Source organism: Hippocampus zosterae, chromosome 7 (assembly GCF_025434085.1).
Source record: "Hippocampus zosterae strain Florida chromosome 7, ASM2543408v3, whole genome shotgun sequence".
NCBI classification, from domain to species: Eukaryota; Metazoa; Chordata; class Actinopteri; order Syngnathiformes; family Syngnathidae; genus Hippocampus; species Hippocampus zosterae.
This window is the reverse complement of record NC_067457.1, coordinates 19506526-19520915: the sequence shown is the minus strand read 5'-3', so window position 1 is coordinate 19520915 and position 14390 is coordinate 19506526. Positions and strand designations below refer to the sequence as shown.

The following is a 14390-nucleotide window of genomic DNA, read 5'->3' as shown; positions in this document are numbered from 1 at the left end:
ATTTGGCCTTTCATCCGAAACATTGGTACGGGATTAATCATCCATTTATTAATGTCACAGGCTATTAATCGTTAAACATTTTTAAAAGATCTGTCATTCGTTGATTTTCTTGCCTCAGGTCAAAGTTGACACGATAAATATGTGTATGGAAAATGAAGCGTGTGTAAAGGTTAATGTGTCGTTTATAATTTTTTTTAATATCCAGTCCGACAGTGTTTGACATGCTACTATATTGCTCTTTTAAGTTTTCATCAAAAAATTCAAACTTTGGCTACTCTATTGACAGCTCGGTTTAAACACGTTGTCATGCAATAGCACATCATTTCACCTTCGAAATAGAGGATTTCTCATATATTGCACATGTTTAAAGCATTCCGTGGTAGTAATATAATTTTCTTCTCCTTATAAAAGATGCTCCGCATGTATCCGTGATAACAGCCAACAAGTCATTCCATACAATCATTGAAGTGTTTCCCTTCGTATCAAGTTGAGCGAGAAGCAGATCCCCGAGGCCAACAAAATGATCCACAGCCGATCCAAATGCGGATTCCCGTTCGTCATCTCATGGCACAGAGCAGAAGGGACTCCTGTTGGCCCTCTCTCAGTCCATCAAGTAATAATCAGGGACATGAGGTGAGACTTCAAGTGAAATCTGAGGTGGGACTCCCCCCCCGCCCCGACCACCACACTTTGAATGATGAAGACGAGCTGCAAACGTTTGCACCTTGCGTTCTGTTCAGGTGAAGTACTTGCAGACGGTGGAGTCGATGACGCAGGCCTCGGTGCACCTGAGCTGGCCAAAAGACCTGCGACAGAGATGGAGGAGGATGTTAAGAAAGTGCAACTCACTGGTAAGCGCGTTCAAATTCAGATTTTTTTTTTAGGTACCGTAGATATTCTTTCAGATTGATGAGAGTAGCGTAATATCAAGTTCTATTAAACCTGACATCCAAACAATAAGCGGCGCCACTCTCGACCTCGCAGTCTCTGATCTTACCCAGGAAGATAGGATTTGCACGTCTGATAGCCAAAGTCTTTTCCATCGCACTCCTCCATGCCTTCATGTCGATAACCGTCTCCACAATAGGCCCATTTGCAGTCTGGACTCGGAACATAAGGCAGCAAAATGGCACCGAGCCAATGCGGGGAGGGGGAGATGGGAGAGGGGGGGTAGTGTCAGCGCCAGAGTAGCATTTTGCAACTAATTTAATCGAAGAGTAAGGCAGAAGGTATTGAAAGCATACGTGGGGAAAAGAATGTGAAGGATGCTTTTTTTTGGGGGGGGGGATTGGAAAGCAGCTTAGTATCCTCACACAGAGATACTGAAAGTACTTTGTAAATGTCCCGCAATGTGTACACATACGACTCACTCAGACAGGAATCGGTGACAATTTGGTTTCCATCATCGCATTCCTCTCCATCCTCTGGCTGCACTTTCCCATCCCCGCACGCGCCGGCTCTGTTCTCGGTGGACTGAAACTGCTGCGAGGGCTGCGAGAGGAATACGAAAGCCAAAGCGTGAAGCAAATATTCCCGATTCACTCCAAAATATGACTCGCCTGTATGAGCTTCCATTCGTCTTCATCTCGAAAATAAAGTGCCTTCTGATCCTTCCTGAACGCGATCGCCTGATCCAGATGGAGACGGCCAAGCTCCTCCTCGTTGCTCACGACGAATATCTGAACACATTTGAAATTCAAAATAACTTCATAAATAACAAAAGGGTGATGGGATACAATGAAATTCTCTTCAAATGAGGAATCAAGCTCTTTTGTGGCCATATGGTCTTACGGCGGGGACTTGATTGGGGCTCTCCTCATGTGCGTCGCTTCCAGGAGGAGCATTGTTCGCTACAAGGAAAGTGTCACACTCACAGTGGCCGGGTGGGCCCGGAAGACCCTTCTCACCCTTTTCCCCGGCTAGATAGAGACCTGCGAGGTGCACAGCCGTGGATGAACACCAAACATTGTGCTGAGTGTGCAACTACCGGATGCGTGACAGCTAACCGGGGGCCCGTGGTCCAGGTGGACCGGGGGGGCCGTTTGGACCCGGGGGCCCAGGTTTGCCCATAAGTCCCGAAGCTCCAGTTTGTCCCATTTCCCCCTATAAGAATCAAATGTTGGATAAAGTATGTGTAGTATGTGTGCAAATAACTCCCAAATCACGACTCGTATTTTCACCTGCTTGCCTCTCTTCCCAGGTCGCCCAGTGGGTCCTCTTTTGCCCGGGACGCCTGGCTCTCCCTTTGGTCCTTGTTCTCCCTGTGAGAAGAGTAGGTAGGTGTCGGTGAATATTGAGTGGAATCCCCCCCCCCTCCCCCCGCTTTATTTGCGTTTCGTTACTGACCTTTTGACCCAGCATCCCCGGCAAACCGGTAGTGCCCTAAATTGTGAGCCAATGTGAAAAAAATAATTGCCTCATCAAATGACATAAAAATACTATTTGTCTGTGCAAGAAAAAAAACAAAAACGTCTTACTTGATCACCTTTTAATCCCGGTATACCTGGATTTCCACTGTCCCCCTTTTTCACAATTTAAAAAATTGGTCACATATAATTATTTATTGTTAATATGAATACAATTAAGAAACTCTTATTTGTTTCATCATTGGAAAAAAAAGGGGGAGATTTTTTTTGTATATCAATTAAAAACATACCTTCTCTCCCCTGTAGCCAGTCATACCCTGCAAGAAATTGAAAAACAATCAAAGTAAGAATGAAAAATCGATTCTGAAAAGACCACCGCTGTGTTCACCTTCATTCCTGGGGGTCCCCTCAATCCTGGTAGTCCCATGAGGCCCTGGTCTCCTTTTTCACCCTCCAAACAAACATGACAGCAATTATATATATATATATATATATATATATATATATATGTATGTATATATATATATATATATATATATATATATATATGTATGTATTCCCCCTCCCATCATCGGCCTTGTGCGATTCACATCAAAATGCCATCAGCATTTATTAAGGTTGATAAAAGAAATTGTAGACGGGAGGTTGCACATGGATGAACGCCAAACCGACAGTGATGAGCACACGCCACCTACCATGGCTCCCTGTGGACCAGGCCATCCTGGCAGTCCTTGTTTCCCTGGAAGCCCCGGCGCTCCAGTGCGACCCTTCCAAAAAAAAAACGGATGATAACCTTGTGTTATAAACGCCTGGAAATAATAGTTTGACCTTCTACGATTCCTTCATCAGATAGAACAGATGACTGCGCTAGCTACAAGCGCACCCCTGAGGTTTGTGGATTATGCTTCGTTGCAGCCAGGAGAGCTGGTATTGGGGTGGGGTGGAGGTGGGGGGTGTGGGGGGTCTGGATACGTGTCATTAAAACGAACAGCAGCCTGTTGGGACGCGGCGGAGCAGCTGCTGCTGCGAGAGGTGATTTATCATTGAGGCGAGTGTAAAAAGCACTTAGGGAGATTAAGGAGAAGAAGTGATTTGCTCAGCAGGACCTGGAGTCCAGTACCCGTACGGTCGGAGAATGGATGCAGGCCAAGAAAACTTGAAAGAGGTCAAAAAGAAAAACGTATCGAGTGGAGGGGGGGGGGGGGGGTAGAGAAATGAGACTCCTCCCATGTGGTCCAATGTTGCGCGACATGTTTAATTAGCTGCAAACTATGTTGGTCTTCTTTTTAGGACAACATAGGAGGAGAAATCCACTTCCAAGGGCTAGCGAGATGGATCAGGAAGAGATGAGCCGATGACTTACGGAAAGTGAGAAGTGGCTCACCTTTGACCCCGGACGCCCAATTTCTCCCTGAGAAGCACAAACGAGGGCGAGAAGAGATTTTGCTCTCATGAGAGTAACCGCACACGTGCATCAAGAAGTGACACAAGTGGACCAGAAAAATGCACCTTTTCCCCTTTTGGTCCTCTTATGCCAGGTAATCCAAGGTCACCCTGAAAGATGACATGACATTTATGGACGGATATTCGCACGCGTCTACTTCATTTTTAGGTGGGCAAGGGGCCTCCCCACCTCTGGGCCACGGGGTCCTGGTGCTCCTGGTGGCCCAGCTGGGCAACCCGGATGTTCATTTTGCTGCTCCTCTCCTCGAAACACTGCTGGCGCTGATGTGCCGCCACCGTCCTAAAAAACGGGAAAGCGTCACATGAAGCCTTTCATGCACCCTGTAAGTTTGATAACATGATCATCTGTCCACTGTAGTAACCGCTGTAGGGTTAAATCCTCGCATGCATTTGTGTTGGTCAGTGTGTGTGTGGGGGGGGGTGGTTACAGGTTTGCCTTGCTTCCAGAGCTGAGGTGGTGGCGGCGGGTAGAGCGGAGGAGGAGGTGGCGACGTCAGACAACATGGCTGAAACTTGATTGGTTTATCCGGCAAGGTGACGACTGCCAGGAAAACGTGGAAGTCACGTTTCGCACGGCAATTTGGGTCATCAGGACACACACGTGTTCGAATGTCCTACCTGAGTGAGGCGTGAAGAATCTGTCCATGAAGGAGTGATGGGAGAAAGCCCAAGCGGGGCTGACAAGTATGTGCAAAGACACTGCAACTGTTACGAAATCCATTCTTAGGGTGTCGTCTACCCTTGAAAAAGATAATCAAAGACAAAGTATTCATTAATGTTCGAGCTGTTTAAAAGGTTTGCAGTTCATCATTTGATGTAGACAACTACTATGAGGATATTCTTGTGCCGTGTCCCCCCAAAATATATAATAATAATAATCAACATATGTGATCAACAGTGAAATCCGTGGTTGCATAATTTACCAGGTGCACTTTCTAAGGCACATTAAGTACAGGAGTTCACGTTAACGTGCAATTTCTCTCAGCTTCATTCAAACTTTGCAAAGCATTACATCCCTGAACTGCTGTGCACTTGACTCCGCGTTGCACGTGCACTGAGACACGTGACGTACACCGTAGACGTGAACGTGTTGCAGCTCCGATGCAGTAGAGGCAAGTGCGCGCTGCGTCCATGTGTCTCTTTACCTCAAAATTAGATATGGATCGAATCACCGAGGTCGACTCCGAATGATTTCAATGCAGGCTCACTCGTCCAGACATCATCCACAATGACGCAAGAGGTTGAGCCAGAAAGATGCTGCACCGGAGCAATTGCTGCGCTGACGTTTTTATAATAAATACATCATCTTAACACGTCGCAATTTCACCATCTTTCTTACCGTCCACTGCAAAAAATAAAAAAAAAAGGTCGACACGCTGCCTGCGGAAAAGAGACTTGTCAAAGCAAAGAAGCTTGCTGCTTGCCGTCGTTGCAAAAAGCGTGATTTTCTCTTCTGGGGTGGGGAAATGTGTCCAGTCGAGGTTAGTGCTGAGTGGTGGTGGGCAGAGCTCAATCCGAGTGGCTACGCGAACCCGATTGAAGTGACACATTGAGGATGAGACTGGCACGAATGGCAATCTGCGATGCGGACGGTGTCTTCGTGTGGGAAATGGCACCACCTGCTGGACATCTTAGTCCGCCGCAAGCCTTACCCAGTATAGTCCAATTTTGATGTTTTTAATAGATGGTAGAATACAAGTTTGGGGTAAGCAATAATCATTAAGCTATTTGCATCATGAACTATTTATCTCTGTTATTAATGTGATCAAATATTTTACTTTGTCGTAAATCAATAAAACTCAAATGGGTTTTCCATGATATTCTGTTTTATTGAGGCACCTGTATTGTATTATGCCACTCTTTTGTGACTCTCTAACTATAATGTCGTGTCATTCTACACCACCGCCCATAATATCGACCATACTGTTCATTCAATGCTGACCGTGTCAATTAAACGTGTACCTTATGTTGTGACCAGTGAGAGGACCTCCCATGTTAAAAGAAAAAAAAAAAAAACTACACGGTTATTACTCGCCCACCTTTCCAAATGTATGAATCTGTCATTCTTATTTTTGAAAGTTTCAAATAGCAACAGCGAAATGTGTCATGTTAGTCCACGTCACATTCAGGAGTAATTAGCAGACTGTTGAGGAGTAGAAAACAGAGGGGAAGAAACACTTTATCAGACTTCAACAGAACAGTTTATTGCATTGCAAATTATTTGACATAATTCATTGAAAATTAAGTCCGTCATTTATTATCTGTGTACGTAATAGGACCCGGTTACAGAAGTGCATGTTTCATAAAGCCGAGCATGAATTTAAAAAACGGTTACATTGTTGTGACAAACTGTTTCACACAATTGCATTTTGCTCATTACCCCATCAACATGGTTTTTTGTTGTTTTTGATGAAATTTAGCTTGCCTTGCATTTATCTTGTCTGTGTCTAAAGTATCAATGTATACAAATAAATAAGGACATGCAGCCTCAATAAATGGAACAAAGAAGAAAGAAAGAGGCCTTCAAGCAATAAAACAGATTTAGAAAAAAAACAGCAACAGAAAATGTGTTCATGTAGCAATTTATGCAAGAAGAAACAAAAGCGCAAAGGGTTTGAAGTCGAAGTACTGTAAACATCTCGAAGAAGGACACCTGAGGAACTCTGCCCCTTTGTAAAGTTTCATTCAAAAGTATGAAATAACTGATGAAAGAGAGGAAGTAGTTTAATATTGCAGTTCAACACAATCTCTATCAAACTGATGTCCACAGCTATAGAATACAAGCACAACTCTTGTGTGTCTATTTGGGTGAAGTGGCATCCTTTAAATATGCAATGATATCCTGCCTTTCTTTTTTCTTTTTCAGACCGCTGAAAATCATCTTGGTTCCGGGAATATATTTCTTTGGGTTTTCAAGGTAGACCATCAGAGTCTCTTCACTCCATATAATCCCTAGAAAAACAGTCACACGCGTTCCTTTACATGCTGGTCATGAAAAGTATGCGTAATCAAGTTTTGCAACAAGAGCCGCTCTGCCTGTTCAGACCTGCAACGCTGAAGACGGTCACACATGCTAAAAAATAAAAATAAAAAACACTTCTTCCCACTGCTCAAAGTATTGCTGTACATTGAACAATCAGGAGAGGTCTTACCTTTGTCAATATTTGCCTGTGTATAAGAAAACCCGGGCGCTTGTCCTGTCTTCCTGCCAAACAGACCCCACAGGTTCGGCCCCACTTTGTGTTTTCCTCCTTCCTCCACAGTGTGACACTGGGCACATTTCAATGTAAACACCTTCTTCCCTTTCGCAACGTCCCCCATAGCCGCACTGGGACGAGAGCAAGTTACATTAAGAGCCTTTTTCTTTGTGTGTGTGTGTGTGAGAGATCGTGCATAAGATGACAAAAAAATTAAAATACACCTAGGTAACAATCACTGGTTACTAGTTGAGATAATATTGTGAGTTCTTCTTCATAATGTTCATTAGCTGTCCACACATGGATATACATTGGAACCAATATGTACTTTGTACATGACATTTGGGTATGTTTGTGTATATGTATATAATGCACACAAAAGTTAAACAGAAAACAATATTCGGTAAACAAGATTAAAAATCCTTACCTTTCTCTTCGCAGCCTGAACTTGACAGAAGTGGCACCACCCGTCTCAAATTGCAAGACTTTTTTTTCTGACGTCATCCAACCCTCCAAAACTAACCGTCTCATATTTCAGGAGAGTGTCTGTCAGGTTGACTCGGCCAGGTGAAAGTTAATTTTAAATTAATACTACTGCTACTACTAATACAAAATATTATTAATAATACATTATTTTACAAAGTCACTACCGGTAATTATTTACCTGTTTCAAATCGAAGCTCTTCCGCATTATTATGACGTCATATTTGGGGACTTGCCACCTGTCTGTTGCCGGCGGCATGCAATCTAGCTTGAGGCGTTCTGGGGCGATGGTGGATAATTGGTTACATTTGAAGTAAGTTTCCAAGCCAATTACATCGATTTTTAAGTGAAAAGAACCTGCGCAACATGTTCAAATGTAAACCGACTCAGAAGAAGTTGGCTGTCTCCCGTTAATTCGGGGGATGTTCGACAAACACAAAATGCTACAAAGTTAGCGAGCAAATTTATCTTGCTACAGATAAGACACTAAGACAAAAAAGGGAAAATATACACGTTTACTGGACTAGTCTGTCAATGTCACAAGAAGGAAGTACCTGTACATCCAGTTGTGTACCTAACACTACCCTAGCGCTATTGTTATATTTTGCAGCATTATTTTTATTAACCAGCAGAGGGAAGCAAAAGCAACTATTTTCGAAGGCATCAACGGATGGTTCATATGAAAGAAAATGGGCCATAACAAAAAATAAATAAAAAAATACAACTGCAATTGTGCCTCAGTCATCAACGCCTGCAAAAAGTATTTCAGACTGTTTAATACTGTTATCAACTTTATTTATATCACAATGATATAACTTTACCCAGAGCCTCTTACTATGATTTAATGATTACACTTGCACTAAAACTCTGCATCATTTACATGATTTCTTGGAGTCTTTTTGTCTGCATCTCCATTTCTTGAGAGCTGAAGTGAAACTCTTCAAACCTTTAGGGAAAAAGTAATTTGTTAATGTGTATATAGGTTTACAGTATATACGCTAAAAGGAACAGATTCAAAATAACATTCAAACAGACCTTTAAGTTAAGACCAAATATTTTCAAGCATGTTATTTAGACTAAATTGAGTTGGCTGGTTCATATAATCAATGATGATATAAATGTTTAATTTCACGAAAAGTGAATCTCTTACAAATTCTGCCAGGGTTTGTAAACTAATGAGCAGAATGTTTTCCACAAGTCAGAAACTTGAAGACAGTGCTGGATAAAAACATTCTTTTTTAACAGAAAAATGTGATGAATAGCCTTTAGATTTTCCTACCATTGCAAGTCTCCCACAACTTGGCACTGGTTAATGTTCGAAGAAGCCTCCAACACAGAATGTTTCTTGTCCATCTTTGACGTGCTTCTGGATTCAGAATCTCTCCGACACACTTGGCACATTTTGGGATCACCTCCGAGGATCTTCCAAACCTTTGGGGGCTGTTGGGAGGTGACTTTGCATCATCAGGAACACTTTGTCTACCAAAGCGTTGGGGCATGTTTTTGAGCAGGTGGAGGGGTTTTGCATCAGGAGGGTGGAGCCCAACAGCGGCAGGGAGGCTCGTTTCACTTGTGGTCGGGACCACATCTATTTTGAAGTGCTCTAGGTCTAAACTCCTCAACGCTTCACTTTTTTTCTGTGGACACGAAAACAAAAAACAAAAAGATATATTTGGGTTAGTTCCAAAATGTTTCATCTTAAGACTCAAATTACACTTTCAGTTCCTGTTCCAGCCTCTGTGTATTTCTGTTGCAACTGTCAAGTAAACAACTTCAGCCTTTATTTCATTGAATCAATTAAAAAAAAAAACATCTGGCGAACATATGGTGATAAAAAATGCATTCAAGGCCGATGAAGCCAAGATTGCAATTGTGGTCCGTCATTGCAAATTGTTTTCCTGGAGTCGGCTGAGGGAATCATGAACAGTGTGAAAATGTAGTTAGTGTAGGAAGAGAAACTCCAGGCTTGTGCTACAAGGAAGGGGATTTAATTGATATATCCATCATGGAAATGATTACTTGTTGTATTACCGCACGTTCATAATTTAACACGACACAAATAAACAAGCGCCGTATCACGAACACAATATGTGACACGTGTGATGTTCTTACCTGATTGTGTGTCTGCGTCCTTCCAGTGTGCCATCGCTGATTGCACCTCTGCGGGTCTTTGCCACAGCAGCTGGATTTCCTACTGACCTTTGGGTTGGATGCGGTCTCGGTGTCAAAACCTCCCAGCATCAAGAGAAGTGACAGTAAGATTCCCGTCACCATCTTCACCCTTGCAGACGTCAATTCCACCTCTCTAATTTCTCACTGACCGCTACTGACCTCTGTTAATAAAGGCCACTGACGAAACACGTCACCCGCTCAAAATGACATGCGGAAGCCTCATTTCAACTCAACGCATTCTTGAACGACGACTCATCCGGCGAGGATAATATCAAAGAGAACGGGATTGGAATGTCCTAATTGGGCTGATGAATGAACTCGGTGGCCTTTATTAATGTTCCGTCATATAGAATGAGGTCATACCTGAGAGAGCTGCTTGAAGGGTGAGAATTGTTTGGGGAGCTCTCTTCATCTGTCTGCCTGACTGTCAGGCAGACAGATGAAGAGAGTTTACAGGGTGCGCGCACCGTTGCCGCATTCGCATCCAACGCAGAAAGAATGAGAGCGATGCGAGACGCAAGGTTGATTAGGAATTTTTTATTTGGTTCTTTGTGTTTGCCGCGTTACCATAGCGAGCCCTCCTTTCTGCTCCATGACCCAAACTTGCTTTTTTCTGAATTGTTTTATTTTTTTTCGGGCCGTGTTTCGAGTCATTTAGCTCCAGTCTGTTTTCGACCCTTCTTTGGCTTATTGAACGAAGGGCTTGCAGATTTACGGCGCCATCTCCGCCGGTTTTTCATAGTCGCGTCCACGGAGCGCTTCTCCAGCTCTCCCTTTGTTCTCGAACTGAGCTCTCAGAGCACCCCCCCAACCCCCATAGACCTTCTGCACTGCCATTGTTATCTCCTCCTCCTCCTAATGCTTTTAATGTACATGTCGCGCCATCCTCCCAAGTGGCCTTTTCATCTTGTCATTTACTTGCGCTCTTCCCCCTCTTCCCTCTGCACCACTCCCACCTGTCTGTTTGCTAGAAATCACCCTGGATATGAAGTACACCCTTTAATTGTTACAATGCCGCGTCTTTTTTTGGGGAAATCTCAATATTTTCGTGTCGCCCGTGGACAAAACCCAGAGCGTTTTGAGTATCGTTCCAAATATAATGCAGATAGACAGTACAGGTCAGCAAATGTAGGCAACCTCAATGTGCTGTATGACGTTTGGTCGCCCTCAGCTATTAACTTGTCGGGGATCTGGAAGCGTTCCCAGAATTCCTTTCCAGAAGCGGGGACACCCTCGGATTTGTTGGGTGATTTGTGGGAATGTGCGGTTATCTCCCTTTTGTGCTGATTTATGTCGGGGTTTATACTCCCCTTCACTTTAGACATCAGTCGGGTCATCGCCAAAGCACTTTACATGCCCGCGTGTACAGCTCTGAGGTGCATTCAATCACATGCTTTTGGCAGCTTATAGTTTTATCAATGATCACATCCATTTCTGCAGGAGCCCCCCAACGTGATATATGGAATGATGCCCCAATGCTGTCGAAGGCTCGTAATATTTGTCAGTGCCGTGATGCTATTGGATGGAGCCTCAGTTTGAAATATGTAACCCTCTCAAAATCATCCAAATCCAAGACACCAAATAAGAGTCCATTTTGTTAAAACCTGATACCAGTCAGTCCCACTCTTGCTTTTTTTTTTCAGTCAGGTGACCAAGCGCTTCATCTTGCCAGCCAAGACGTTTTGGACAATTTACTTCATACTTTGTGCTTTAATGCACAAAAGAATGGCCTGTAATGACGTGCTTGAATGAGTTAGGTGTGGAAGAAAGCCATACAACCCATTGGCACAGCCAGCAAAGCACTGCTTCACTGCTTTTGTTTCATGTGTGACTGAATTTACAGATTTTTTAATTAATTGTTTACAGACAATCTTGAACATCATATGAATATGATATGAAGAACAAACTTAACACCTCAATAACATTTTGAGCGAGTTGATTTTGGTGAACAAAAATGCGCTTGCTGAGTTTACTGGAAAAATGATTACATAATGTGGTTATTTTGTCGTTTGCTTCCCCTGGGTTAGGCTCGTAGGTCTTTTTTTTACATGCGTTGAAAAATGTATTCTCAAAAATGAAATGGATTCAGACGACGTATGATCGAATATTATCCAGATTTCAAACCTGAAAAAAATGTCGTGCAGCTGTCGTCCAGCAGATGGCGCACTCTTGCTATGTAACCAATGGAGGCGCGCCCTCGAATGGGGGCGTAGAGTAAAGCGGTGCCCGCCCCGAAAACCGCCCCGAATGAGGGCTCGGTCGAGAAAAGGAGCAAGTCTTTTGGTTAGCGCTTGGGGGAGGCGGCGCGAATAATTTAAGCCAATCATGATGTTCGAAAGAGTGAACCAATCAGGAAGGACGATTCCAGATGCGGCAGGCAGGAAGCTGAGCAAATGACCCTTGATTAGAGAGAGGAGGTGGAGGATGGGATGAATGATTGAAGGAGAAAAAGGGGCCCTGGGGTGTGAGACAAAAAAACAAAAAACGGGCATATAGCCACACGAATATATTTTGGGGTACGATATTAAATTTCAAATGCCAAATTACGTGACCAAATACAGTCATCTCCCAAGACAAGACTTATCAGATCCATTATAATTATTTTATCTCGCTAATTATGAAATACAGCGATCTCAAGATAGGTTGGGTGGGAAGAACATAAACAAGTAAGAGCTGAAAATGTCTATATTCAGATGGTAATTGCTCAAAGGGATCTCATGGTCTGTGGGCCCTGGAAACCTTTCACGGCTCTGTTTGGTATATATTCGGTGTCAATTAGAATTAAAGCGTCTTTTTTATTGCGTTTTATTGCTTTAAGAATTATGTGTTCAAGCACAATGATGGGAGGGTAGATTGAGAAGAAAGAAAAAAAACATGGACGGAGAAAAGAAGCACAAATTGGCACGGCGAGTCGCTGAACATGTTGAGAAAATGCTCTTTCCCTCGGTGTTTCCCCCCTGACCTTTGGGCCCTCTCTCTGGCTGCTGTTCAGTAGGTTCTGGGGAGAGGGTCAAAGGGCACCTCAACACCCACACAGAGCGCCACGCTATGACCTCCAACCCCTCCCTGACGCGCAGCCCAACTCTGCACAGCGCCGAAAGCAAAGCAGCCAGAGAGGAAACGCATTCGGGTGAAAACATGAGGAAAAAAACGCAGCAAATCTCACCCTCTTATTTTCGTATTGAGGGGGAAAAAACATTAGCACTAATAATACACCAAATGCCATTTGTGAAGCATGTGGGTTTAATAATCATGCTATGTAAAGTTGCAGTGAAAATGATTCACTCTCTTGTGAATTAAATTCCTCTCCTAAATTTTATAACCAGTTTAAAAAACAAAAACGTCTTCTGTATTGTAAGCGAGTAACCTTCGCAAAGCCAATACAATTTGTGCTGTTCAATAAATCAATCGAAGGTTGCTCTTCAGTCATTCAAAATTGCTTCCTCCTTAGTTTGATATATCTGTGTCATCTCAGGCTCTTCAATATCACCAATGTAGTTGCAATGTGACACCATGAATTAAATTCCTCTCTTGGAATATTCGATTGGGAGCAAACACGAATTACAGTAGTCCTGAAAAGCTAAATGTCTTTGTAAATATGACTCTAAACCACAAAGATGGATAAAGTCAATCTGAAGCCCCCCATGATTGTCCATTTCCCGATACCGATCGAACTTTTGAGATCTATAATTTCATTGAACACAATGGAGAAAAAACCCCCAAAATATTCTGACCCCAATTTTTTTTTTCTGGCGCAGGTGATAATTCGCCACCGTCTCAGACTGCCGCAGTTTCGCCCCCACCGCTGCCGAGGAGGATGTACTCAAGGTCAGATTTTCTTTGTCATAAAGTATCGATGTCTGGTACCCGTAGCCGCCGTGAGTACCCGATATGTAAAAAATACCGCTGGTATCGGTACTTTACCCAATACTCCAATTTCTTGTTTTAATTGTGATTGTACGCACATGCGGCAAACGTCCATAACTGAAAAACCGATCACGGTGATCTTCTCTCTCTCTTTTTTTTTTTAACATTGCTGAAAATCCCAATCGAAATCAGTGACGACTATTAAATGCTGGCCCATGTTGCAGCCTTTTAAAGAGGACCGAGAATATCAAAGTGCAAACCAGGCTCCCTGCCGCTGCGTGCAGTTACAACATTCATACTCATGTTTCTTCTCCAGGAAGCTTATAAATCAACTCCGTAGTTAAATGTTACATTAACGGTGCCGTCATGTGTACTTATTGCTGCGTTTAATCGCTCGACGTCTGCACTTGACCATCTTTTCATTTCCTGCTTTGGTTATCGTTATCATTTAAGCAGCGTAACGTCAGGTCGAATAGTAAATACTCGTTCGAGCAATCGAACAAAGTTCAAGGGTAAGAAAAAAAAAACTGTTCCTAATGATTAACCGGCTTCTCCATTGCCGATAGTCCGGTTTTTGATCAATCCGAATACCTTTGGGCCAAGAACAATGCCGCCTTGAGAATGACCATCAAGGTGACGGCCGCGTCCGCCATGAGCCGCAATTGCGGTCAACAAAGGAGGGAAAACGGCGATATGATTTGAATCTTGCATACCGGTTCGTAAAAATATACGAGCTTGAGAGATTGAAACTGTTCAATTAAAGGTACATAAAACTCGGTCAGGGGGATCCTCATCAGTATTTAGAATTGCATGAGTGACTCTGGAAGACCTGCCTTGGGTA

At 43.3% G+C, this 14390-nt stretch overlaps 2 protein-coding genes and 2 long non-coding RNA genes across 7 annotated transcripts; 2 read left to right on the top strand and 2 right to left on the bottom strand.

Annotated features, from left to right (window-relative positions):
* Position 1: 1 nt before the first annotated feature.
* Positions 2 to 5447, bottom strand: LOC127604840 (acetylcholinesterase collagenic tail peptide-like). Of its 2 annotated transcripts, XM_052072171.1 has the most exons (18): positions 5170 to 5447; positions 4449 to 4565; positions 4259 to 4371; positions 4000 to 4110; positions 3876 to 3920; positions 3751 to 3777; positions 3062 to 3133; positions 2755 to 2817; positions 2657 to 2683; positions 2478 to 2522; positions 2347 to 2382; positions 2181 to 2261; positions 2007 to 2103; positions 1792 to 1931; positions 1560 to 1679; positions 1371 to 1491; positions 998 to 1100; positions 2 to 806 (listed from the first exon to the last, which is right to left on the bottom strand). In XM_052072171.1, the coding sequence occupies exons 1-18, from the start codon at positions 5378 to 5380 to the stop codon at positions 737 to 739; spliced, it is 1599 nt and encodes a 532-aa protein (XP_051928131.1). In that variant the 5' UTR covers positions 5381 to 5447; the 3' UTR covers positions 2 to 736. The 2 variants fall into 2 exon arrangements, with proteins under 2 accessions (XP_051928131.1, XP_051928132.1); XM_052072172.1 differs by lacking the exon at positions 5170 to 5447 and having other exon boundaries at positions 4449 to 4584.
* Positions 2201 to 4402, top strand: LOC127604847 (uncharacterized). Of its 2 annotated transcripts, none has more exons than XR_007963426.1 (4): positions 2201 to 2276; positions 3667 to 3904; positions 3979 to 4153; positions 4261 to 4402. It is a non-coding gene; the product is annotated as an uncharacterized LOC127604847 (long non-coding RNA). The 2 variants fall into 2 exon arrangements; XR_007963427.1 differs by having other exon boundaries at positions 3657 to 3904.
* Positions 5448 to 6008: 561 nt separating the features above from the next.
* LOC127604846 (cytochrome c iso-1/iso-2-like) lies at positions 6009 to 9784 on the bottom strand. 2 transcript variants are annotated; one of them, XM_052072180.1, is made up of 3 exons: positions 7455 to 7606; positions 6983 to 7158; positions 6009 to 6782 (listed from the first exon to the last, which is right to left on the bottom strand). In XM_052072180.1, the coding sequence occupies exons 1-3, from the start codon at positions 7556 to 7558 to the stop codon at positions 6631 to 6633; spliced, it is 432 nt and encodes a 143-aa protein (XP_051928140.1). In that variant the 5' UTR covers positions 7559 to 7606; the 3' UTR covers positions 6009 to 6630. The 2 variants fall into 2 exon arrangements, 1 of the variants encoding a protein (XP_051928140.1); XR_007963425.1 differs by lacking the exon at positions 6009 to 6782 and adding an exon at positions 9623 to 9784 and having other exon boundaries at positions 6982 to 7158; positions 7455 to 9147.
* Positions 7729 to 13926, top strand: LOC127604849 (uncharacterized). The gene is made up of 3 exons (XR_007963429.1): positions 7729 to 7823; positions 9649 to 9765; positions 13441 to 13926. It is a non-coding gene; the product is annotated as an uncharacterized LOC127604849 (long non-coding RNA).
* Positions 13927 to 14390: the final 464 nt, after the last annotated feature.

Excerpts from the sequence above, each read along its gene's own strand:
- LOC127604840 (XM_052072171.1), bottom strand. The coding sequence starts at position 5,380 with ATGTGTCACTTCAATCGGGTTCGCGTAGCCACTCGGATTGAGCTCTGC. Across the intron at positions 4,372-4,448 it reads ATTCTTCACGCCTCACTCAG|TCGTCACCTTGCCGGATAAA; the intron begins GTAGGACATTCG and ends TTTTCCTGGCAG. Across the intron at positions 2,818-3,061 it reads CTGGTCCACAGGGAGCCATG|GGTGAAAAAGGAGACCAGGG; the intron begins GTAGGTGGCGTG and ends GTTTGTTTGGAG.
- LOC127604846 (XM_052072180.1), bottom strand. The coding sequence starts at position 7,558 with ATGAGACGGTTAGTTTTGGAGGGTTGGATGACGTCAGAAAAAAAAGTC. Across the intron at positions 7,159-7,454 it reads TTCAGGCTGCGAAGAGAAAG|TGCGGCTATGGGGGACGTTG; the intron begins GTAAGGATTTTT and ends CTCTCGTCCCAG. Across the intron at positions 6,783-6,982 it reads ACAGGCAAATATTGACAAAG|GGATTATATGGAGTGAAGAG; the intron begins GTAAGACCTCTC and ends CTGTTTTTCTAG.